The 24254-nt window shown below is 39.2% G+C and overlaps 1 protein-coding gene across 8 annotated transcripts in view; it reads right to left on the minus strand.

Moving 5' to 3' along the window:
• The window catches only part of PTPRT (protein tyrosine phosphatase receptor type T), a 1173155-nt gene that overhangs the window by 214633 nt on the left and 934268 nt on the right, over positions 1–24254 (minus strand). For all 8 annotated transcript variants that reach the window (XM_037810913.1, XM_037810912.1, XM_037810909.1 and 5 more), the window contains exon 12: positions 7382–7655. In XM_037810913.1, the coding sequence (XP_037666841.1) occupies positions 7382–7655 (274 nt within the window). The remainder of the gene's footprint in view (positions 1–7381; positions 7656–24254) is intronic.

A 24254-nucleotide genomic window follows, 5' to 3' on the forward strand; every position in this document is an offset into this window, starting at 1 on the left:
TGCAGTATCCGACATTTCTTGCCATATCTCCTTGGAGGTAAAGAGAGGTAAAGAGAGGAAGCTGTTACTAAAATCTCTATGATGTAACTGAGAATTCAGGAGATTCAAGGGTGCTTCTGTCAGTTCAACCATCCATCAATGGAAATAGAGCCATTTTGTTTGTGAGTTCAATCAAGGAAATAGTGCAAGTGATAACACATTGCTTAGTGTCTGGAACAGAGCAGGTGCTCAATATTAGAAAGTTCTAAGGATCTGTCATAGGAACTTCAACAGTGGGTCTGAGTATTACGAAAATTTGAAAGGAAAGCTTAGGATGGGAAAGTGTGGTGGTCATTAGGGATATTCACAAAAAGCCCAAATGTACTCCCTCATTCCTTTTGAAGCCTCGGCCAATGGAATATGAAAGTATCATGTATCCTTAGTGTGTAGAAACTTTTAGAGCCATGCCCTGTTTGCTGCAATTCTCTTTCTCTGCCTTGGTCATCATGGAATCATGTGTGAAGATGGACCTTACATTAGCCTGAGCCCCTAGGTGACTATGAGCAGCAGAGACCTTCTGATGACCCATTTTAGCAGGGGTAAAAAATGATTTTTTTCTGATAACCCACTGAGATTTTGTGATTGTTTGTCATTATAGCATAGCTCAAATTATGCTACCCAATCTTATAAACCCCCTGATGCGCTATCCATGACACAAGCTGCCATGAGATCTCTTGTATGGTCTTAACTCCCAACTACCTGAACCAGGAGCTCCCACATCTCCTCATTCTCTGGTCCATCTGAGCTTTTCTCATGTGACATGGGACTTCACAAATAGTCACTGAACTAATTAGGGAGTCAGGAAAAGGGGTTGGGAGGGGCAGGATCATACCCAAAAGACAAAATCCACTGTGGCAAAAGATTCAACAGAGACAGATGTCAGGTTTGAAACTATGTGTGAAAAGTTAAACAAAGAGGAATAAAGAGGTTATAAAATAATTTTATCATGGGTATGTCAAGGCAGTCAACAGCTGAGACACAGGCATGGGTCTTGAGGTTCTTCAGAGTTAGAAGGACATGTACTTCCAGGTGAGTCTATTGGACAAATCTGTATATGGTAGGTGGGAATGTTGCAGTCTCCTCCCAGGAGAGGAGTCTCAAGGAAAACAGCAAAAGAAAGGGGAAATAGAATAAGACCATACAAGAGATCTCATGGCAGCTTGTGTCATGGATAACCCATCAGGGGGTTTTATTTCAATTTTATAATGAAATTATTATTATTCTTTCAATTTTATAATGAAGAAAACTGAGACTCAAAGACAATGAGCAACAACGAGCAAATGCTCCAAGTTTTGTGGAGGTAGACCATCAAACACACTATAGATCTTGAGATTCTGGGTACCATGTTCCAGTTCACAAAGCTGGAAAGAGCCAGAATGCAAAGCCAAGTCTGTCTGATCCCCAACTCTCTGTTCTTTCCATCCCACCATGACGATGCCAGGAAAGAAAACCCATCTGTGTGTAAGCGTCCTTTTAACAGTGCTTGGGCACAACTAAATATAATTTCCTCCAATTCACTCAGAGACATAGTATTTCCCTAACCCATCCCTATCCAGATCATCCCAACTATTATAATATGATTATACTGCAAACATGGCGAACCTTTCAACATAGCATCTGACTTCCAACTTCTCTCAAGGGGCAACTGAGTTCAGGAGCTGGAAGTGAAGGAGAAAGAGAACAATCATCCTTCTACTTCCCACTCTCTTGTTTAGCTCAAGATTTGCCGAAGGCATCATACAGGTAAATTAGCCTCTGCAAGATGAAAAGGATATGGCAAGGAAAGTTTTCCCTATGTATAAATAGAATACACACAAAAACATTGCCCAACAAAAGGTGGCTTCTGATGGATATTTGCATGAATTCACCACACATGTTTTGCATCAACCACTAATTATGGTCCTTTCAACTTCACAATCATGGCTAATGGTGGTGGGAGTGCAGAGAACAGTAGATTCAGCAGACCTCATTCTGGGACTAGTGGGAAAGAAACAATGCAAAACCGTGCCCACCCACTGTTTATAACTGAGACAGCTACTCTGGGTACCATTTGAACAGTTTAGAGGAAATCAAGGCCTCCCAGGGGTCTGAAGCTTAGGAAATGAAGCATCTGGAGGAAAGTCTACTAAGATGAAAGGAAGGACTTTTAGGGCTCATCTGGCCATGGTGAAAATGGCTGAGAACCATCTCTCTCCTGCTACACTGAATGGAAATTCAGACTGTATTGACATTTCTCACTTAATCCTCAAAATGATCATGTGAAGTATGCATTATTATTATTTCAATTTTATAATGAGGAAAACTGAAACTCAACGACAACGAGCAACAGTTCTTGCCCTTATTCACTCATTAATTTATTGATTCATCAAATGATTATCAGGTATCTACTATGTGGTATGTATTGTGCTCAGCATGGAGGATCCAGCAGCAGACAGGACAGAGTTCCTAACTCCTGAAATTCTCAGTCTAGTGAGGGAGGAATGCACTACATGAAAACATGTGTAATTAAAAATTACACCCTGTATCATAAAGAAAAAGACCAGGTTAATGTGAAAGTATTAGATAAAATGGTTGGGATGTTCTTAGAGGATGTGACATTGTAGCTGAGGCCTGAAAAATGAGAAGGCACTAGTAATGCAGAGAATGAGGAAAGAGAGATGCAGGTAAAACAACAGCTTGTGTGAAGACCCTGAAGTGAGAAAAATACTTTGGAGTGTTTGAGAAATAATGTCATAGGAAATGTTCAAGACAGTATAGGTAGTTAAGTTGTAACAGGTTTGGCCTTACTATATCTGAAGCATAGTGTTCTGGTCATCCCTTTTTAAGGAGGACATTAGCAAAAATTGTGCCCATCAGAGAAGAGAGTAAACAGGATGAAAGAGATCTGAAAATTATGCCATGTGAGAAAGAAAAGTCATAATTCCATGTTAAACCTCAGTGAGAAATGATTTGGCTGGCCAAGGTGGGTAGTTACTTCTGACATATGTCTCCAAAAGACTGATGTGGGAGAGAAAGATTTGATTTGTGCAAATCAATACAAGTGACCAAGAGGAGACAGTTAAGGATACAGAATTTGGCTTTATCTAAGGAAGAAAGTTCTACTAATTTTACCTGTTCCTTACGTAATAGAATCAACTCCCTTTCCCTCCAGAGAACTGCGGAGCTCAAGCAAAGGCTTTATACTGCCCTGCCACCAACGCTTTGCTGGGGATTTCTTTGTTGGATTCTAGTACAGAGTAAATGAGAAATCAAATTTTATCCAACTCTAAGTTGCTATAGATCTATAATATAGCTGTATCCAAAATAAATGCCTACAATATGGCCTGATTCTCAAGGTAGACAGGTGCCAAGCATCCAGCACTGACAGCAATGGTCCAATACAAGGGACTGTGGCTGTTAACTGTAGGAGAGCAGCAATGGGTGAATGTAGATGCTACTGATCAGGCCAGAATGCCCAAGGCAAGTGCCTGGAAACAGCTCACACTTCAAGAAAAGGTCTGCAGTGGCTCCGAGCACAATGCCTCACAGTGCACATCGTTCTTGAACTGACATCTTAGTGTTTAGTGCTTCTAGGGCTGGGTTAAAACCCTCCACATTCATAGATCACTCCGAGTTTACAAAGTGCCTTTACCCTCTTTCCAATAATATTCAACATGGATTGAGTGACCTACATGTTCCTAACTAACAGTTAATTATTTGACATATTATTTCACTTCATTATCTTGCTTACTTTTGGTTTCTCCCCATTAGAATGTAGACTCTATGAGAGGAAGGATTTTTGTCTGTTTGGCTCATTGCTCTATTCCCAGTGTCCAGAAAAGTGCCTCACTTACTAGATGTTTCATTCATTCATCAGTCAATCAGATCAAACTCGTTAATGGCTTGCTTAAAGTCACACGGCTCCCGGAGATTTGTACCGAGGCAGTCTGATTGTAGAGGCTGAATACTTAGCCACACTGCTAAATTGTCACCCCAGCCTTAATGTTTATAGAATAAAGGTATCTGGACCCTAAAGTTCTCTTTCCCTGTTCTGACTGAAACTTGCAGGCAAGCTGGGGAGAATGGAACTGACTGATAGTAAATTATTCAACTAGGCCCACAACCATCCTGCAACAAACGGCCATTTTTACTTTCCTTTAATTTGCTTTAGTTTAATATAATTTTGCCCCATCATTTGTTTGTAATATTTTAGTGATATGAGTTTGTGGAAATCTGGGTTTTGGGGTTTTTTTTTGGCCCAAGTATTCTACCCCCCTCCTTTAAAGAGAGGAGCAAAGCCCTGCTTTTTTGTCTCCCCATCAAATCTATTGTTTTTTTTCTTTTTTTCTTTTTGTCTTCTAGCTTGCTTTACAGTAGCTGCTTTTCATATTTATTGATCGTTTCCTTTGTTTTCTTCTCTTTTCTATGTAGATTGTTGTGGGTTTTTTGGCTTTTTTTTGAATGATGGATTGGAAGGCTGGATTTATGTTTAAAAAACTATGCTTTTAAAAAATTCTCTGTATCAAAAAGAAACAAAAAAAACCAACAAAAAACCAGTAGTTATTTATTTCCACCTATCTAGAAAAGAAAATTAGCAGATTTTTACTTATTCTCATCAATCCTCAATTCTTTCCCAATTTTTGTTGACAGAATAGTAAATTGTAGACCCAGATCACAATTGTTAATTTTTCACGTTATACTTCATCTCTTTAAGTAATTATTTTTTACATTAACCTTCTGTTTTGTAACACATTTAGAGCAATTATTTAGCATTAATGCTACGTTTAATTAGTTTCAGTGCTCAGTGTGGGTCCTTTTATTCCATTTTTCTCCATTTGTGACTTTTTTATTTTGATTCATTGCTCAGTCAATTGCTCTCTGAATGATTTATTAGAAGCAGGGCACGGGAGAACTCCTGGATACTGAGGATATTTTTCTGATGCATTCACCCAGGAACAACAACTTGATTGATAAGGAATTTGTGGGTTATAACATTTTCTCCTCAAAAATCGTCCAGGCTTAACTGCATTGTCCATTGGCCTTTATGCTCTGGGGAATTCCGAGAGAGGCCAGGCAGAGATTTGCTAGACTCAGGGTGGCTTTTCTGCTCTTACAACCCTTTCACCCAACTCTTTTCAGCAAAAAATTAATATTAAATACAGTGATTTGAAGCTGTGGGTAGTTTTTTGCTTGCCAGAAAAATACAGCTGCCTGAGTGCCCCGCTCCCACAGGTCTTCCTCTCTCAGTTGCTGAGAGGCCACCTGCACGCCCAGGATACCTGGCATGAGCACCCATCTGAGTGCATTCCTGACTGTGTTTCACTCACGGAAAGCTGGGTTCCAAAATGGGAGTTCACGTAGCGTGGCATGGAATGGCCTTGTTCGTCCCAGAAGCAGTTTCAGATGTGGCAGCTTCAGTGGGGGGTGGCTGCTTCTTGATGGCAAAACCCCATGTCTTGAGGAGGGGGTCCACAGTGTGATGTTTGAGGAGCAAAACCTCCTGTTTGTTCTCCTGCCTCATGAACTGTTCTGCTCAGGGCCCAGCCATGTTAGGGAAATTCCTTCTGGGGTCTGTTTGCCAGTTTCTTGAGTTCTATATGCTTGGTCTCTCGCTAAGTGGAGAATGTGGTGGAAACTGAATTGAGGGCAGTAACGTCTTCCTCATCCCAGCCTGGAAACCGAGCGGCACCTCTAGATGTGTTGTCCGGAGCAGGGAAAGCAACACCTTCTCAGAGAGTTGTGAGGAACCAATAACCTGGCCAGCCTGGGAGGTGGAGAAGCAAGACTTCAAGATGGGCTCTCCGCTGCCTCTGCCCATTTTTATATCTTCCTCCTCTGCACGTCACAGGAAAGACCAGGTGAACAGGTGGGAGGCAGTCTGGCAGCTTCTCTTTGTAGTTTTATACTCTCTGAGGAGTGCTGCTTGAATCGGTAATAAATGCAGAACTGAAATACCAATGTGGAATTTAAATGGGTATGTGGCCACTCTAAATGTTAATTAGTTCCTCATTCCAGCTTTCTCGTAAACAGTGACTGCCACCAACAGACTAAACTCCCTACCTTGGCCACCCAGAGTCTGCACAGTCTGTTCCCCACATACTTCACCAAATCTTGCTTTTGTCTCAGCCTCCCCTTCTCCAGCAAGCCTCCTACATCCCTAGTACACTGTAGGACATGGCACAGGCCAAACTCCCTTACACTTCTATAAGCTCTCGGAGGGCATTTTCTAAATAATCTTCATATGGACCACAGAGCCTGGCATATGTCAGTGTTCTTTATATGTTTGTTGAGTGAAAAATGGCAATCTGGACTATGTCTGCAAAAGCATCCAAATGGCAAATACAGATGTATGTCGTAAGAGGAATTACAGACGTTTCATTTCTAGAAAAAAAACAAATGTCTAGATGGATGTATTCAGATAGAGGGGAAGTAGAGGTTAGAAAAGATCGTGATCTTTGTGTAACTGAAAGAATACCACTTGATGGGGAGAGTACTAGGCTTTATGGGGCCCTAACAATGGGTGGAAGCTATGAGAAAAGAGATTTTCAAACTTGGTGCAATAAAAAGCTTTCTTAGAGTCACGGCTCACCAAAGATCAGCAAAGCTGCCTTAGAAGTAAATTTCCTGTCACTGGAGGTATTCAAGAATACGCCCTAACACCAGTTTACTGTGATGTTGTGATGTTGATTCAGGCACTGTTTTGTATCTGTAGGGGGTGGGGGGAGTAGGTATTGGATAACCTTTAAGGTCCTTTCCAGCTGTGTGATTTTTTGATGTTGCGAATGACACCACTCCTTGATCAAAGAAATATTTTACACAAAGATAGTGGCCCTGACTTTGGGAAAAAAATTTTTTTTCTCATATGACTAATGGTATTCACTATCAACTAAAATATGCATAGTGAATGCTATGAAGTTGATAGTTTTCATAATATTATTTTATATCATTTATATCATTATATGATATATTATTATAAAATTATTATTATAGATGAAGAAACTAAGAATCAGCAAGTCACGTGACTTGCCCAAGGGGAAGCATGTTTTCTGTATTCTAAAGCTGGAGAGCATGAGGGATGGACAAACTTTCTGTAAATGGCCAGATAGTAAATATTTTTGGCTTGGTGGGCCATAGTCTCTGTCACAACAAAGCAACTTTTGGGTTATAGTGCAAAATCAGGTATAGGCAATATGTAAATGAATGGCCTTGGCTGTGTCCCAAGAAAATGTTATTTACACAAACAGACATGGAATTGGACTTGGTCCAAGGGCCTTAGTTTGCTGGCCTCTGCTCTAATGTCATATGCCACCTTCTTACTTGAGAAAGGGGAAAACAAAAACAAAGGAATGGCCTCCATACTTACTCCGTTCGCTTTGCTGAGTGCCTGGAAGTAGATGCTGTAGCTTTTCAGGGGGGAGAGAGGAGGGTTCCAGTAGCCATTGTATGTCTTGTTGTCACCTACTGTAAATGGCTGCGTGACAGGCAGGTTGGCAGGCTTCAACTCAGCAGCAAAGTAGTGTAGGGAATCGAGGCTCGAGGCATTCCGATAGCTCACAGGCACCGAGAAGCACTCAACTATGTCTGCGGCCCTCCGTGACTTCTGAAGTCGCTCCTCCTTGACAACCAGCTGATAAACACTGGACAGGAGAGAAAAGAGGCAGATGATACAAGCTTGTTAGCTCTCAGGGCATCAATACAACTTCCCCCTATCTGAATACATCATCATCATTTCTGTTTATAACTCAAATTCCCTCCTGAGCTTTAGTCTTACAAACCCACTCATTTCTAGAAGGCCATTTCCACTTTGATGTCCCAAAGCAAGGTCATACTGGTTCAAAACTCACCTCAGCCCCAACCCTACAAACTTACTTGCATTTATTTCTTTAGTGAAGTTACCATCATCCACCAAATGGCCAGATTGTGAATCTAGGGATCATCTTCAAAATTCCTACCTGCTTAGTTCTTATTCAACACCTTTAATCAGCAAGCCATGTTGACTTACCTCGGCAATACCACCCTGCCCCTCTCTCTTCTCCACCCACTGATAACGCCTGGGTTGGGCACTTCTCCACTTCTTACCTGGACTCTCCTGGTCTATTTGCCTCTAATTTATCTGATCCAATTAATTGGTAAATCCACTAATCTTCCTAATTATGCAATCTTATCCCTCTTCAAAATCTTTCATGGGTTCCTTATTATCCAATGTACACAATCTGAACCCCTCATGCTGGCATTTGAGGCCATCTGTGGCTGGCTTCCACTCTAACTTTCAGAAGTTCTTCTCATTATGCATTCCACATTCCAGCTGCCCCAGACTCCATGCTATCATACAAACCTCCTTTGGATCCCATCCCACACCATCTCCTGCTCCTGCTTCCTCCACCTCTGCCTGCAGAGGCTTTTCCTTAAATGCTGAGAGTATCTTTCACTTCCTCTATGAAGCCTGTTCAGATCCCCCCAGTCTGTAAAAAATTTCCCACTCCTCCATTCCCCTGCAGCCTACTAATCTGTTTAAGATTTCAATAACATGAACAAGACTTGCTGGCTAGACTGTGACCCTTTGGAAAGTGGGATTTGTGGCTTAGTCATCTCTGCACAACTCCCCCCTGCCCCTATGCAAAATGCCCAGGAGGATGCCTGACATCCAGCAAGTGATCAAGGAACGCTTGTTCAAGTGAATCAAATTGAATTGGATTAAAGTTGAAAGCAAGCATGAAACCAAACCTGACTGGATGCAGAAACCCTAATAAAGATAAACAGTGATTCCCCTGAGCTCCTATCTAGTGATCTCATATCATTCTCTTCAACTTAGAAGGATGAAAGACGTTGCTAGTGTGTGAATAAGGATGGACGAGACTTGATTGGATACCAACTGTATGACAAATGTGTGGGAGGCTCTTTGTAAAAAAATATTTAGAAGTTTGTAAATTTGGATAGCATTTTTCCAATATCTTGAAATGTCCACATTTTGTACTTTTCTGTAATATATGCTGTTCTTTTAGAAAACTTTATTGCATAGATATCTGGGACCCATGATCCAAGACCAAAGACCAATGAGAGGCATTTCCCAAAGAGCCCACAGGCAACTTCTGTGAGTTAATGAGGCAGTTGTAGCAATGCTCCAAACCAATGATTTAAAAATGGCATAGTGAACTAGTGCATGGTTTATAACAATGGGACATGGTGGGAGCTAAAAGCTTTCAGTCAGATAGTCCATCTGAAGACGTGGTAAAGAAGCACATCTTGGGTGGAGAGAGAGGCAGAGGACTATTTCATTAGGAAGAAAAAGGCTATGGAGGTACTGTCCGAGGGAAATGTGACACATTCCAAATGACAAGTCTTCCCTTGAATCTCCTTTAACATAAGAATGGTCAACCATGCAAATGGGACCATTGTATGCTGCCCTCAGATGAGTGTGACATATGAGTGGGGTGAAGACAGCTCAATGCATATCAGACAGGGCTCGAATTAATGAGGGTCAATTATTCATGGGACCCTGATGTGTGAGGAGAAAGGGCAAAGGGTAAGAAAGAGCAAAGGAGTGACAGCACAGAGCAGACAACCTCGTGGGTTCTCCTGCTGAAGAAAGCAATGGCACCTAAGAATCCTTTGCATTGGGTTTGTGGCACTAAATTTATCCAGCCTTCAAGCCCTCCTCACCAGGTGGGAGGGGACATTAGCCTCATCGCCAGTAGCAGGGGATGGAGAGTGCTGTGGGTCCCCACTTTCCCTTGAGGCCCAGTTTATCCTTTATCACCACTTGGGTTGATCCTGTCTACATGACAAGACCTCAGTCCAACCCTCTCATCCTACCCCGGAATCCTGCTGTCATCCTTGCCCTCCAAACTGGGGCCCCACAGCCTTGGGACTTCCCTGGGGCTAGATACCACTCCTAGATCACTTTCTATTGTCCACCCTCCTATAAGGGGATGGATCAAGAAGAGTCACAAGGCTGACCTCAAGTACTATCTATGGCTGGCATGAGGTTGTGCAATTGTGGGCAGCCAAGCAGATGGGTCCTTGCAGGGCTCTGAACCCTTGAATGCTGCTAAGGCTTACCCATGGAGGGAGCACAGCATCTCTATAGGGGTCAGACTGTAACCCATCCACCTTCTCCTCCCTGCCAATCTGATTGTTGAGTGTCCACTAGTCAATTCAACCAAATTCAATGGCCAGACTGTAGATGAGGATATTGAGACTAAGAGAGGTGAAGTGACTGTGAGTGTCAGACTGCAGCAGACACAGGAACCTGGACTTCTGATTCACAGTTCAGCACCCTTTCTTTTTCTCTGTCTTCCTCCTTTTCCCATAAAATAACAAAGCATACTTTACTCGGCAGCCTAAATTGCTTAGCTCCTTCTTGCCCAGCCTCATCTGAAATCACAAAGAATAGCGAAGGTATTTTTGGATTAAACATTGCAGGCAACTTATGGCTCACATACAATTGGGATTAATGTGCCAAAGTATACCCAGCAACTCCCTGAAGCCCACTGTGCCTGCAGCTTGTCCATTCAGAGGCAAATCTGCAACTGCAGCCAGAAAGATGTAAACCATTTTGTCATATAAATCTGTTTTTCAGTGGATCCAGCCTCTCTGAAAACCCAGAGAACTTGATTAAGGAGGAGGAGAGAAGAAACAGCAATTGTAAGCCATGTGACTTTCCTTTCCCTGACACATACACTTCAGGGAAGGATGGGGCAAGGAAACAAGAAACTGGGTATTCTTTTTGTTTCTTGTAGTAATTTCATTCTCTTGATCATTCTTTTGAAAATACATTTATTTTAGAGCATGCTTTTTTTCTGGTTGCTAGCAACGATAAAATCATACCTAAATGAGAATAACCCCACAAAAGTCATATCTTCAGCTCAAAGGAAGCGGTTGCAATAAACTATTCAGGATCATTTGTAAAGAGAAGAGACATTTTTCAGTAGAAAAATCCTGGCAGCACGAGAGAAGAGTAACTTAAGATGCTCACCTCACCACAAACAGTATTTACTCACACATTTCCTCCTCCTGTAAAACTCTGTTTCTCTCAGAAAGAAGATGGACCTTTATGACCATTTTCTTTAGAAAACTTTGTCCTGAGGGTCTGCTCTTGCAGGCCCCTGAAAGGTATGCTGTACTCTCACCCCAGCTCGTTCACAATAAAGTGGCTGCTGCAAGGTCAAGGAGAATTTTATGTTCTCCCACCTCCCTGGCTTTGGTTTCCTCATTCTGAAGCCCACCTTTGATGACCATCATTCATCTTCTTTGCTACAGTGACAGCATCCACTCCCTCCACCACCCAACTTCTCGGATCCATGCTTGCCAGCAACCTCCAGCTTTGGTCCACTCTTTAGTTTCAGCATCTCCTGCCATATGAAGCAAGAACACTCTGCTCTGGTCCCAGGCCCCCGGGCCCCCAGCCTGCAGAAGACAGTTGCCCTCAGATGCCTTTAGGAGCAAAGCCTGCAGGGTTTCCTCTGAATGGCCTTAGAAAACCCTGCCCCTTGGTCCTCTTCTTCCCCTGAATCCTCTAATGGTTTAGATTATGGCTTGTTCTCTGATGAGGCACCACTGAGGGGGCCCAGGAACCTGTCAGAGCCATCCACCTGTCATTAACATCCTAGGTTGAGGGAGTATGTCTCTAGCCTGGGACTGTACCCACTGACAATGAAGAAGCCAGATGACAGACAGAGGATATGCTTTAGCTTATGGGTGAAAATTGCCTGATTTCAGCAAGGGGCATATTTTAGCCCATGTTTTCCCAGGAAGAGGCATGTCTTATGTCAGGTTATTCTGGAACGAGACTCTGAACCAAGGTTGTAATGCAAATGATATATCAAGGAAACCAGAAAGGGAGTGAAAGACACAGGAGAGAAAAGGGGAGGCTGCCAAGCCAGGGTGTGATTTCAGGCAAAGAAGCAGCATCAGCCTGATCCCAAAGGGAACTCTGGAGAATAAATTGTACCTGAGAGTTGGTTTCATCTCAAGCCAAGACTTTTGAACTTCTCACACCAATCAGTTATTGGTTATGGGCTGCTCCAGAGACACAGAACACCCAGACACTGCCAGCTCTGTGTGTGGGACAGGCAAGGTGGTTCTGGAAGCCCAGTGGGAACCTTCTGAAGAAAGCCAGAGCTGAGAGCCACTCACAACAAAGCATACAGAAGTTGCATGAAAGGGAAAATGAGGGATCTGGGTGGGCTCCAACAGTGTCTCCTACAGAGTTTTGACCAATGGCCACATGGGACATACATAAATGCAGAGACCCATTTAGGAAACATATTTCTTCAACTTTTATTTCCAGCCCCACTCAGCTGAAGGACATGGTGGCTTCCCACTAATCACAGTGTCTTCTCCATCTCTGATTCTTCAAGTAACGGCAGGGAACAGTCATTCAGAAATGTAGGGGGTTGCCGCAGGTCACTGGTTCTCAACTCTGTCTGCAAATTAGAATCGCCTAGGAAATATTTTAAAATGCTTATTCCTTGGCCCCACAACAGACCAACTGAATTAGAATCTCTAGGGTAAGTCCCTAGTATCAGTACTTTTAAAAATAATGCTCTCTAGATTGTTCTAATGTGCAGGTATGAAATCACAAACCTAGATGAGTCTGATATTTTTGCCTTTGCCCCAGCAGGGGAATTCCCTTCCAATATTCCCAATCCCCTTAAAAATCACTGATTTGCATTATTCAAAATCCATCAAAGCATTAATTCACAATTACCAGCATTCCTGAATCATTGTCTATCACATTTCCCGATTTATTTCTTCCATAGCTTTCTTCACAATCAAAACATGTCTTGCTTGATGCTTGTTTTTGGTTTACTGCCTGCCCACTAATAGGCCAGGAGCTCCATGAAGGCTTAGGTCTCGTGGTCCAGTTCTTTGCTGCAACCCCAGCTTCTAATTCTGTGCCAAACACAAATCAATTGTTCCCTAAGAACTTACTGAATAAGTGAATTCACAAAACTTTTAAAATGTCTATTCACATTAAATTCTCCCAACATGCCTTTCCATATGTTGTTCCATCCCCCCAAGATGCCTTTTCCCTTCTTCCCCTTGAAAGCTTCTCATCCAATCTAGACCTGCTTCAAGTGTTATCCTTTCTGAGGAGCCTCTCCGGACTTTCAAACCGGAGCTAGTTTCTCCTCCTCTGTTCCATACTTCTTTCATAGCCCCCACTGCTGCATATTGCGAGGATTGCTTCACTCACCAGAAAATGTTTATTGAGCACTTACTATTTACCAGGCACTATGCTCAGCTGATTCCATGCATTGTTTTATTTGAACCCCACAATAATGCTAAGAGGTGTGGACTGTCAGTTCCTTCTGACAAAATAAGAAAGCTGATGGAAAGAGAGGCTAACAATCTTGCCCAGCATCACACAACTATTTGAGCAATGGAGCTAGGGTGTGAACACAGGCAGTGTGACCCCTGAACTCTCAGTCTTAACCACAAGACTGCACTGCTTTTTAGCACACCACGACTGAGCTACCATCTCTAGCTTACTCCACCAAATACGTCGCCTTTTTAAAAATTATTTTTATGTCAAGGAAAACACTTAATAAAATTTAGAATGTGGAGAAAAAGGGAAAAAAGAAAGACTTTCAACATCTAACCACTCTAATGCAATCATCAATTAAATTTTGGTAAATTTTCTACCATTTTTTTTCCTTGTGTAAGAATAAACTTCTGATTTGATATTGGAAATCAATGGGGAAAAGCCTTCCTTTTATAGTTAATCACCTCACAACCAACTTCGTAGGTGTACACATATAATTTTAATATTATATACAAAAGGCTCCCAATATCACATATCTTCAACTATTCCAAGAGATCTAGTGACCTAGTAGTAAATGTGTCAACTAAGAAGCTTTCAATTTTGGTGCTGCTGGGAATAGGCAAAGGTGCACGGTCTTACTTCAGACACATTGATCAAGGGTTACCTGGTTCACTGAAACTTCTCCCAAAAGGCTACCTGACTGAGTAATCTATAGGAACCTGTAGATCTTGGCTGGCCATGGCCCTGGGAGTGACCTACAGGAACACAGGCAAATGCATTCCCCATTGAGGTTGGCTTGACCTCGTTCTCTCTCATGCAATCTCTATACTTCATAAGGTCAATATAGTTTCCCAAGTTGGTAGGGAGATTCTTTGTCTCTGCATTTTTCTAGATTATCCTGCTATTCCCAGCTAAGCAGGAAAGCCAGGTAGAAAGGTCCTGGATAGTAACAGTTGGCAGCAAGATTGATTCATATATAGATAGTAATACCTCTAGGCATCAGAAGAAGGTTACCTGACAGCAAGTAGTCTCTTTAATAAAGAAAGGACTTACACAACTCATTTTCAGTGGATTTTAAATAAAGCTGATTAAAAGACAATATTAACATTTATAAATCTGGTTTCTAATCCACAGTCTGCTGAGACTTAGCTGTGTGACCTTGGGCAAGTCACTTAATCTTGCAAGAGGACACACTCATGGCCCATCTCAGACCCTCTTTCCGGTTTTACGTGTCCATCCCCCAGCTTCTGGGTGATTTGCTGTAACTGGGTGATTTCTTTGAGGACGGCCCCAAAACTACTGGAGACCCTTTGCGTGTAAAGAGGCCTAGAAACTTAAGTTCTGCCCCTTCCCCATAACCTACCCCCAGCCAGCATTTGCATGTGATTCCTGGGGCAGAAGTGAGAAAACAAATCCTGCTCCTTTGCCTCAAGGAGGACAAATTCAAAGTGTAATTCACTCTCCAGAGGTCTCCACAGGATCATATCCTTGTTTAGATTCTTTGCCTTCCCTTTCTCACTTCCCTCTGTCCCTTATTGGTTTCTCCTGGGAGTATCCCTTAATAAATCAATTGCATTCAAATTCTTGGCCCAAGGTCTGCTTCTGGGAGAACCCAACCAAAAATAAGGTCTATATTCCTCATTTCCTCATATTTAAAAATTATTGGGTGGCACTTCTTGAATGTCAGCAAATTAGCTCCCAAAAGCTATGATTAAACCGAACAAAATTAGCAACAGCAACCATTTCAGGACTCTGGAATTTGACCAAAGATGTACAACAAATTGAGAAGAATTTACTCAAGTAAAACCACTTTATTTTGGATAAAGACAGTGGAATTCTGCAATGTTTTATCTTGGCATTGTTCTCATTCCTCTCAGCTCAGTCAACATGGTCATTCTACCAGGTGGGCAAAGTCATGAAAACTAGTAGCTTTATGCTAGAGGGAGCTGGCATGATTTGGAACAGAACATAGGAAATCCCCACACCCCTGGGTGTTATAAAAAGTTGCAATTGTGGTGGCAAATGAACCAGGGAGCCCCCCAGTGCAGTTAGTCAGAAGTTATGATCCTGGTTGCTACAAGTCAACAGACCAACCAGAGATATAACAGGGAAATATATGGAACGAGACAGCCACAATGGCCTTAAATAACAGAGTTTTAGTTAGCCTAGGGATCAAAAATGAAATCACAAGGGAAATTATCAAATGTTTTATCTGAATGAAAATGAAAACACAACACATCAAAATTTATGGGATGTAGCTAAAATAGGGATTGGAGGAAATTTGATAGTTTTAAACACCTCTATTAGAAAATTTTAACAAAAGATTCCAAATCAACAACCGAAGATTCAATCTTAAGAAAGCAGAAAAATAAGAGAAAACTAAACCCAAAGCTAAAAGGAGGAAAAAAAAAAAAAAGAGTAAATATTATGGTGGCAATCAATGCAATAGGAAACATGAAAACAAGAATGGAAAATCAATGAAAACAAAAGTTAGTTTTTGGAAAAGCTCAACACAATTGCCAGACCTTTACCTAGACTAAGAGAAAACCAGGTAAAGCACAAACTAACAAAATCAGGAATGAAAGAGGGGACGTCACTCCCAATATTACAGAAATTAAAAGGTTTATAAGGGGATACTATGAAAAACTTTATGCCCCAAAAACTTGACTTAGATGAAATGGACAAATTCCTAAAACTGTACAACCCACCAAAACTGACTCATGAAAAAATAGAAAATTTCAATAGATCTATACAATTAATAAAAATGAATTAGTAATTAAAATTCTCCCTACAAGGAAATCCCAGGCCCAGATGACTTCTCTAGTGAAGTCTATCAAATATTTAATGAATAAATAGTTCCAATTTTTCACAAACTTATCCAGAAAATATCAGGCAAGGGAACACAACCTGACTCATTCTGTGAGGCCTTGATATCAAAACTAGAGAAAGAAACTACAGTAAGAGAAAACTACAGATCATTTACCTCATGAATATAGATACAAAAATATTTAATCAAAGATTAGCAGATCAATCTGGAACCATATAAAAAAGATTATACATCATAACTAAGTGAAACTTATCCTAAGAATGCAAGGTTGGTTTAATATCCAAAAATCAATTAATGATTTGTATATACTGTAATACAGTATACTAATAGAATAGAGGACAGAAAACACATAATTATCTCAATGTACTCAGTAAAAGTATTTGGTAAAATCCAATACAATTTATGATAAAAATTCCCAATATATAACCAGGAATAGAAAGGACTTTCTCAACCTGATAAAAACCGTCTATGAAACAAAGCTAACATCAATCTCAAGGATAAGAGGTTGAATGTTTTCTTCCGAAGATCAGGAAAAAGGCAACTATGTCTGTTCAGTGTTGTACTGCAAAAATTAGAATAAATAAATTAATTAGTTAACTAAAGGCACTCACATTGAACAAAAAGAAATAAACTATTTACCAATTTTACTGCTTTACTATGACATCATCCTGTATATTAAAAAATCCTGAAGAACACAGACACACACAGACACACACACAGACACACACACAGACACACACACACACACACACACACGACTAGAACTAATAAACAAATTCAACAAGGTCACAAGATATAAGATCAATATAAAAAAGTCAATTGTGTTTCTATCATTAGCAAAGAACAATATGAAAATAAAACTAATCAAACAATTGGATTCACAATAGCAAAAAATAATACTTAGGAATAACTTAAACAAAAGACATGCAAGACATACATTGAATGGTACAAAAATCATCGCTGAAATAAGAAGATACTAATAAATGGAGAGACACTCCATATTTATGGATTGAAAAATTCAATATTGTTAAGATGACAATTCTCTTCAAATTTATCTATAAATTTAATGGAATCCCTGGAGGCTTTTGCAAAACCTAACAAACTGATTGTAAAATATATGTGGAAATGCAAAGATTCATATTATATAAAACAATTTTGAAAAGTAAGGACAAAATTGGAGAACTTACACTTCCTGATTTAATAACTTATGGTAAATCAATACAGTGTGCTGCTGGCATAAGGGCAAACATATAGATCAATGAAAGAGAACCGAGGGTTCAGGAATAAACACTTACATTTATGGTCACTTGATTTTTGACAAAGATGTCAAGCAATTCAATGGGAAAATAGTATTTTCAACAAATAGTGCTTGGTAGATCGAATATTCACATGCAAAAAGATGAAATTAAATCTCTCTCTTAAATGATACACAAGAATTAACGTAAAATGGATCATGGTCCTAAATATAAGAGCTAAAGCTAGAAGAAAACATGGGAGAGAATTTTTGTTATTTTGGATTAGGAAAAGAGTGTGAAGATAAAACACCAAAAGCACGATCCATTAACAAATAGTAAGGATAAATTGAATGTCAAGTTTTTTTTTTTTAATTGGCCTTCAGAACCACCATTAAGCAAGTGAAAAGACACGCCACAGGCTGAGAGAAAAATATTTGCAGAACATACATATGCTAAGACTGATCCCCAAAATACATGATGAAACCTTACAACTCAATAATAAGACAGACAACCCAATTAACAAGTGGGAAAAATATTTCACTAGACATTTCACCAAAGATGTTAAATGAATGGCATAAGCTCATGTAAAGATGTTCAACATTGTTCATCATTAGGGAAATAAACATTAAAACCACAATGAGAAACCACTACTCACCTATACACATCACTACAAACCTATCTATAATAAAAAATGACACAGTAACAAGTGTCAGAAGGGATGTGGAAAAATTAGAAACATCATATATTATAGCTGGGAAGGTAAAATGGTGCAGCCACTTTGGAAAACAGTCTGGCAGTTTCTTAAAGTGGTAAATATAGACTTAACATGAACTCAGTCATTTGTGTCTTAAGTATCTACTAAAGATAAATGAAAAGTATGTCCACACGAAGACTTGTATAAAAATCTTCATAGCAGCATTATTTATAATAGACAAAGTTTGGAAGCAAGCCAAATGTCCACTAACTGGTAAATGGATAAACAGTATGTGGTTTATTCATGTAATGGATTATTATTCATCAATGAAAGAAACTAATGATAAAATACGCAGCATGGATGAAATTAAAAAAAACATGATAAATAAGAGTAGCCAGGTACAAAATACTACATATTGTATGATTCCATTCATGTGAAATGTCAAGAAAAGTGGCCTTAATAGAAACAAAAGGCAGAGATTAGTGTTGTTTGGGCTGGAAGTAGAAACAGGGATAACTGTAAGTGGAAACAAGGGATCTTTAGGGTGTGATGAAAAGGTTCTAAAATGCTATTGCGGTGATGAATGCACAACTCTATAAATTTACCGAAAATCATTCAATTGTATTCTTAAAATGGGTAAATTTTATGGTATGTAAATCATACCTCAATAGAGCTGTAAAAGAAATGAGGGAAATGGACTGAATAAGCGTGAATGTTCCTTCTCCCTTCAAAACTCTATGCTTATAGCATTCTACTACGCACAAATTTTAATATAAAAATGTTATGATAAACCATTGGCATTATTGTCCAAGATGCATTAAGAAACAAGTGTGAGTTTTGTAATCCCCAATAGAATCTAGCTTTGCAATTACTTTCCCTGCATTAAAGGTCACTGGGAACTCTTGAACTGAAATTTACAATGATATGTCTTACTTAGCTAACCTTTATACCCAGCCTATGGGAATTCCCATTTTTATTCACCATTTGCCTAGTCAAAATAACCCGTAAAGGAGGCAAGGAAATGGTAGGTGGGGAGTAGGGGATGCACTTGGCAGTTTAGGATCCGGGTATGTAGGTGTGGGACTTCGTTCAGCATGAGATTATCCATGTGACCTCCTTCTCCCTCTGTCTATTTTTCATCATCCATCCATTTATTCATCAGACATGTACTGAGTGACTAGAGTGGAGCAAGTTTGAATGTCACATGGCCTCTGGTCTCTGAGAGTTCAGAACGGAGATGAAGAGACAGACACTTAGTATTCACCACAATCTGATGTCAGGAAGGATTGGGAAAGGAGGAGAGTTCACAGGGCAGCATGAGACTAAATGAAATGATGTGTCTAAAAAGTGCTTTCCATAGAGTAAAGTGTTCTATAAAAGCTTGCTGCAGACATCCCAGGATTGCCGCATGCATTTTCATTACAGTGTTATCAAATTAGACAACAAAGAACCTTGTTTTCCATTTGGACCCTTCCCTTGTGATTGAATTGCACTTGAATTTAATAAAAATAGATTTGTGTAGAAATGTAGAGGAAGAAATATATGTTGTGCAAAGGAACCATACAATTCTACAATTCATCTGAATTCAAGGAAGTTTTACTTATTTTCAAATGAAAGCAAAAGCAAAAAAAAGAAACAAAAGCCTTATCGGGAGAAACCAGATAACCATCTGCTGAAGACTAGAGCTTTATAGACACTTCTCTGATGTTTGGAAGTATACGTAGCCTTTGTTGAATGTTTACTGGGGTTGAGGCAAATTTTAAATACAAATAAGGAATACCTGGCTATTGCCCCCAAGTATTTCATCTCAGTCGTGAGTCTTCTCTTCCATAATGCCACGCATCTAATCCACAAATAATTCCTCTGGTTCTCGTTTCAGTGTATATCCAGAATCTGACCACTTTTCATCACCACCACAGTTACTTCTGGGCCAAGCACCCATCGTGTCTTGAATGGATTATTGCAAAGCTTCTCAGCTACCCTTGTTGCTTCCACCCTTGCCACTGACGGTCTATTCTCAGTGGCCAGGATGACCCTTTAAAAACATAACTCAGGTCACAATGCTCTTCTGCTCAGGGCCATCCTTTGGGCCCCATGTTACTTAGCGTAAAAGGCAAAAGCTTTACAATGTCCATATGACCCTCTTTGTGACCTCTCTGACCTCATCCCTCTTCACTGTTCCTTGAACACCCTCCTCATCGCTAGGCCCTGGCACGTGCCATCCCCATGCCGGGCCTGCTCTCCTTTTGTGAGTTCTTACCTGATCATTGCGTTTAAAACAGCAATCTCACTTGCAACATGTACCCTGTGGTGCTTCCTTGCTTAATTTTTATACATGTCATTTGTCACCAGCTAACACACTGTGTTTGTGTGTGTCTGCACATGTGCATGCCTAAGAGGTTAAGCCACTTTAAGAGAGGACTCTAAGCACTGCAAATGTCAACCTTCCTTTGGGAAAAAGCAACTGAATAGATACCGGGCCAGTGAGGTGATATTTGGGTAGATAACCTTGATTTGGTGACCTTTTCTAAAACAGCACTGAACGAACAAACAAGTTTGAGGTTTCAATCCTGGCTCTAGCACTTGTTAGTTCTGTCTGACAGGCTGAGCGCATCACTTTACCTCCAGAATCTTCCATCTAAACTGGGATAATTCTTGCCAATGCAATAAGACACAAAACAGACGAGATATATACATTTTAGAAAGGAAAGCAATTCATCATCATTTGATGATAATATGACTGTGACCTAATATATCCAAGAGAATCAACTGACTTTTAAAATTAATAAAAGAATTCAGTCAAGTGGTTTGATAGAAGATACAGATAAATAAACTATACACCACGAATAACAAGCTAGAAGATGTAATGGGAAAATCTTTTTAGAAAAGAGTCCTTTAAAAATAGCTAAGAATAAAACAAATGAGAGATGTGCAGGACTGACAGGGAAGGGTTAAAAAAACTATACTGAGTGATATAAATGAATGTCTCCAACCCCTATCACAGGGATTGGCAGAATGGGTATTAAATAACTGTGCTAAACTTAAGATGAATAAATGGATGGAATTGCCCTGGTCCTGGGTGAAAGCAGAGAATATTGCAAAGATGTCGATTCTTGTCAAATGGAAATATTGTTTCCATTGGGAACAAGCAAATGATAATATGGGGCCATGTAGGTGATATCTGGGAGCCCTGGAGATGTAGGTGACCTTGGTTTGGCAATTCCAATAATAATTTCAGTGGCACTGTTTGTTTAAAATAGAAAGGATAGTTAAGAACTTTGCTTTTTTAACAAGAGGAATATAAATATAAGATCTTACTCTGTATGATAAACCACATTGTATTCCAATGAATTAAAATTTATTTGTCAAAAATTTTAAGAATGCCTGTGGTAATCTAATGCAATGTGTGATACTTAATTGGATCTCAGTTGAATTTTATAAAGCATTAAAGGACAATTATATGGGGCATTTGAATATGGGCTGCATATTAGATAATGATGGTATTATATCAATTTTAAATAACCTGAGTGTGATGATTTTATTATGGCTATGGAGGAGACTGACCTTTTTCCTAACAGATACAAGCTGAAGTATTTAAAAATGTCATGATTACTATGACTAGTCCTCAAATGTTTTAACAACCATTTGAGAGAAGAGATCGAGACTGACAGATAAAGTAAATATGACAACAGTTACAACTAGTAAATCCTGGAGAAGAGTATATGGATATTTATTATACCATTTTTACAACAGTCTGTAGGTTTGAAATTTTTCAAAACACCTTTAGGGTGGAGAATATCTTTTTAAACTTAACAATAGAAAAATTCACGAAAGACAAAAAAAGATAGATGTGTCTGTGTGAAAATTTGAAATGTCTGAGTACAAGAAAAACACATTAAAAAGCTATTCCCAGAAAATATGACAGAGAATCAAACAATATTGTAACATCTCACAGTGGGTATAGAGCATAACTTGATAAGGGACACCCAAAAAATCAACAATCCTCTAGATAAGTAAAGGTATAGACTGCATTTTCTGAATACAGTAAAATAGAACTCAAAATTATTAAACCAAAATTCTAAACAAATAAAACCCAACTAGGGAAAAGAAGAACTTTCCTAAATAACTCTCCTATCAAACAGCAAAGCAAAATCATAATTTCATTCTCTTTAGAAACCATTATGATGAGAACAGTGATGTTTAAAGCTTATGGGATAGGACCAAACCTGTTTTCAGAATCAGATAAGCCTTTGTTACTAAACAGAAAAGAATGACAATAAATTAATTAAGCATTCCTTAAAAAGAAAATTAGAATAAACAATACTAGAGCCAGATGGCTTATCCAATGAAATCTTTCAATCATTCAAGAACAGATAATTCCCATGATATATAAATAATTGTATAAGACAGAAAAAGAAAAAGCGAGAAAGCATCTCAAATTGTGGCAAATTATTCCTCTAATATACAATTAAATTGATTCCCCCTAAGCAGGTTATTTACCCTGGATACATGGATTTAATAATAGAAAATCTGGGAATATATTACCTAAATAAACCCAAGTAGAAAACCAATATGATCATATCAATAGATGCCAAAAAAATTTGATAAAATTTAACACTCATTTCTGATTTAAAAAGAACAAAAATACTTTTCTTTATCATGTTTTAAAAATACCTGTTTTCAAACCTACAACTGACATTGTCCATAAGAAAATTCCTGGGGTCCTAATCTTTGAGAATGGAGGTAAGAGTCAGACAGGTTCACTATCAGTGTTATTTAGCAACATTGGCCAGGAAATTCTAACCAGTGCAACAAGACATAAAACCAAAATAAGAGCTACTGCAACTAGAAAGGAGGACACAAAATTATCATTATTCACCGATGATGTGATTATTAGATTCATAAACCAAGATAATAAAATTTAATTAAGGAAACTAACAATGGGTATCAGTAAAGAGGATGGATCACACACACACACACACACACACACACACACACACACATACACACACAGCTTCCCTAAATACCAGTAAAAACTAGTTAGCAACATAATGGGGGAAATACAGGAGAAGATACCACAAGCTTAAAATTAGCAAGGAACAACTTTATCAAGGTAGCTATGGAAAGAATCTACATGAAAGAATCTACATAGTTTTCCTGAGAAATAGTAAAGACTCAAACAAATGGAGAGGCTTGCCCTCTCAGTTTGGAAAACTCATTGTTAATACGAACATTTCAGATTGAGTAATAGTTTAATGCAATCTAAATCAATTCCACTGGGGATTATTTAGGGGACATGATAAAGGGATTTTAAAGCTCACATAAGTGGGTGAAAAGAGCTAAGAACATTCTGAACAGGAATCATTAGGAGGACAAGATATTAAAATGTTTCGTAAAGCTATAGTTAAACTGGGTGGTGCATACCTAGAGATCCATAGACAATGTAACAATGAGGGGAACCCGGGAATAGAGTGGGACACACACGCATGGGTGACACGGCATTGCAACTCCATAGAACTGGAAGGAGTATTCAGTAAGTGGTGTAGGGAAATGTGTTAATTATTTGGAGAAATAAAACAATAAGTGCCCCCCCCCAAATCATCAAAATAATAAGAGCTATCATGATATGTGGCAAATGTAGGATGCAATATTTTAAAGGACGGTCAAAATATGTAAAACTAGTTCTCAATTTGTTAAAGAAAAATGGAAAAAAGTGCCCCAAATGTTAATAAGGTGGATTAAAGATTTCTTTTTTCCTCTCTTTGATTTTCCTATTAGTTCTACAGGAAGCATGTGCTATTTTTGTGATGAATATATATTAAACTTCATTTAAATAAATCAACTATCCCAGTATTGTGACGAGGATCAAAGATGAGTAGAAACATGGAAACACTTTGAAAATGCTTTTAATAATATTGATAGCTGTGGTATATTTTTAATTGATGGCTGTATTTCTGCACATGGATGATATGGCATAAACCATTACTAACATACTTCTGCCTTGCTGAGTAATGTTGACTTTTTAATATCTATCAAATTCCCTATCTGTCTTTAGAGGCATTGTTTTCTAAGTCCGTGCTTAAAAGTACAATCTCAATAAAGCAAAGATTCAGTAGTAGAAGCAGGAGAGTTTACTCAGTTTACAATTAGCACTGACCAACGCTCATTTAAACAATAACTTTAAAACAGTTTATGTACAGCCAGCTAGTGAAG

The sequence above is a fragment of the Choloepus didactylus genome, chromosome 19 (genome assembly GCF_015220235.1).
Source record: "Choloepus didactylus isolate mChoDid1 chromosome 19, mChoDid1.pri, whole genome shotgun sequence".
In the NCBI taxonomy this organism is placed as follows: Eukaryota; Metazoa; Chordata; class Mammalia; order Pilosa; family Megalonychidae; genus Choloepus; species Choloepus didactylus.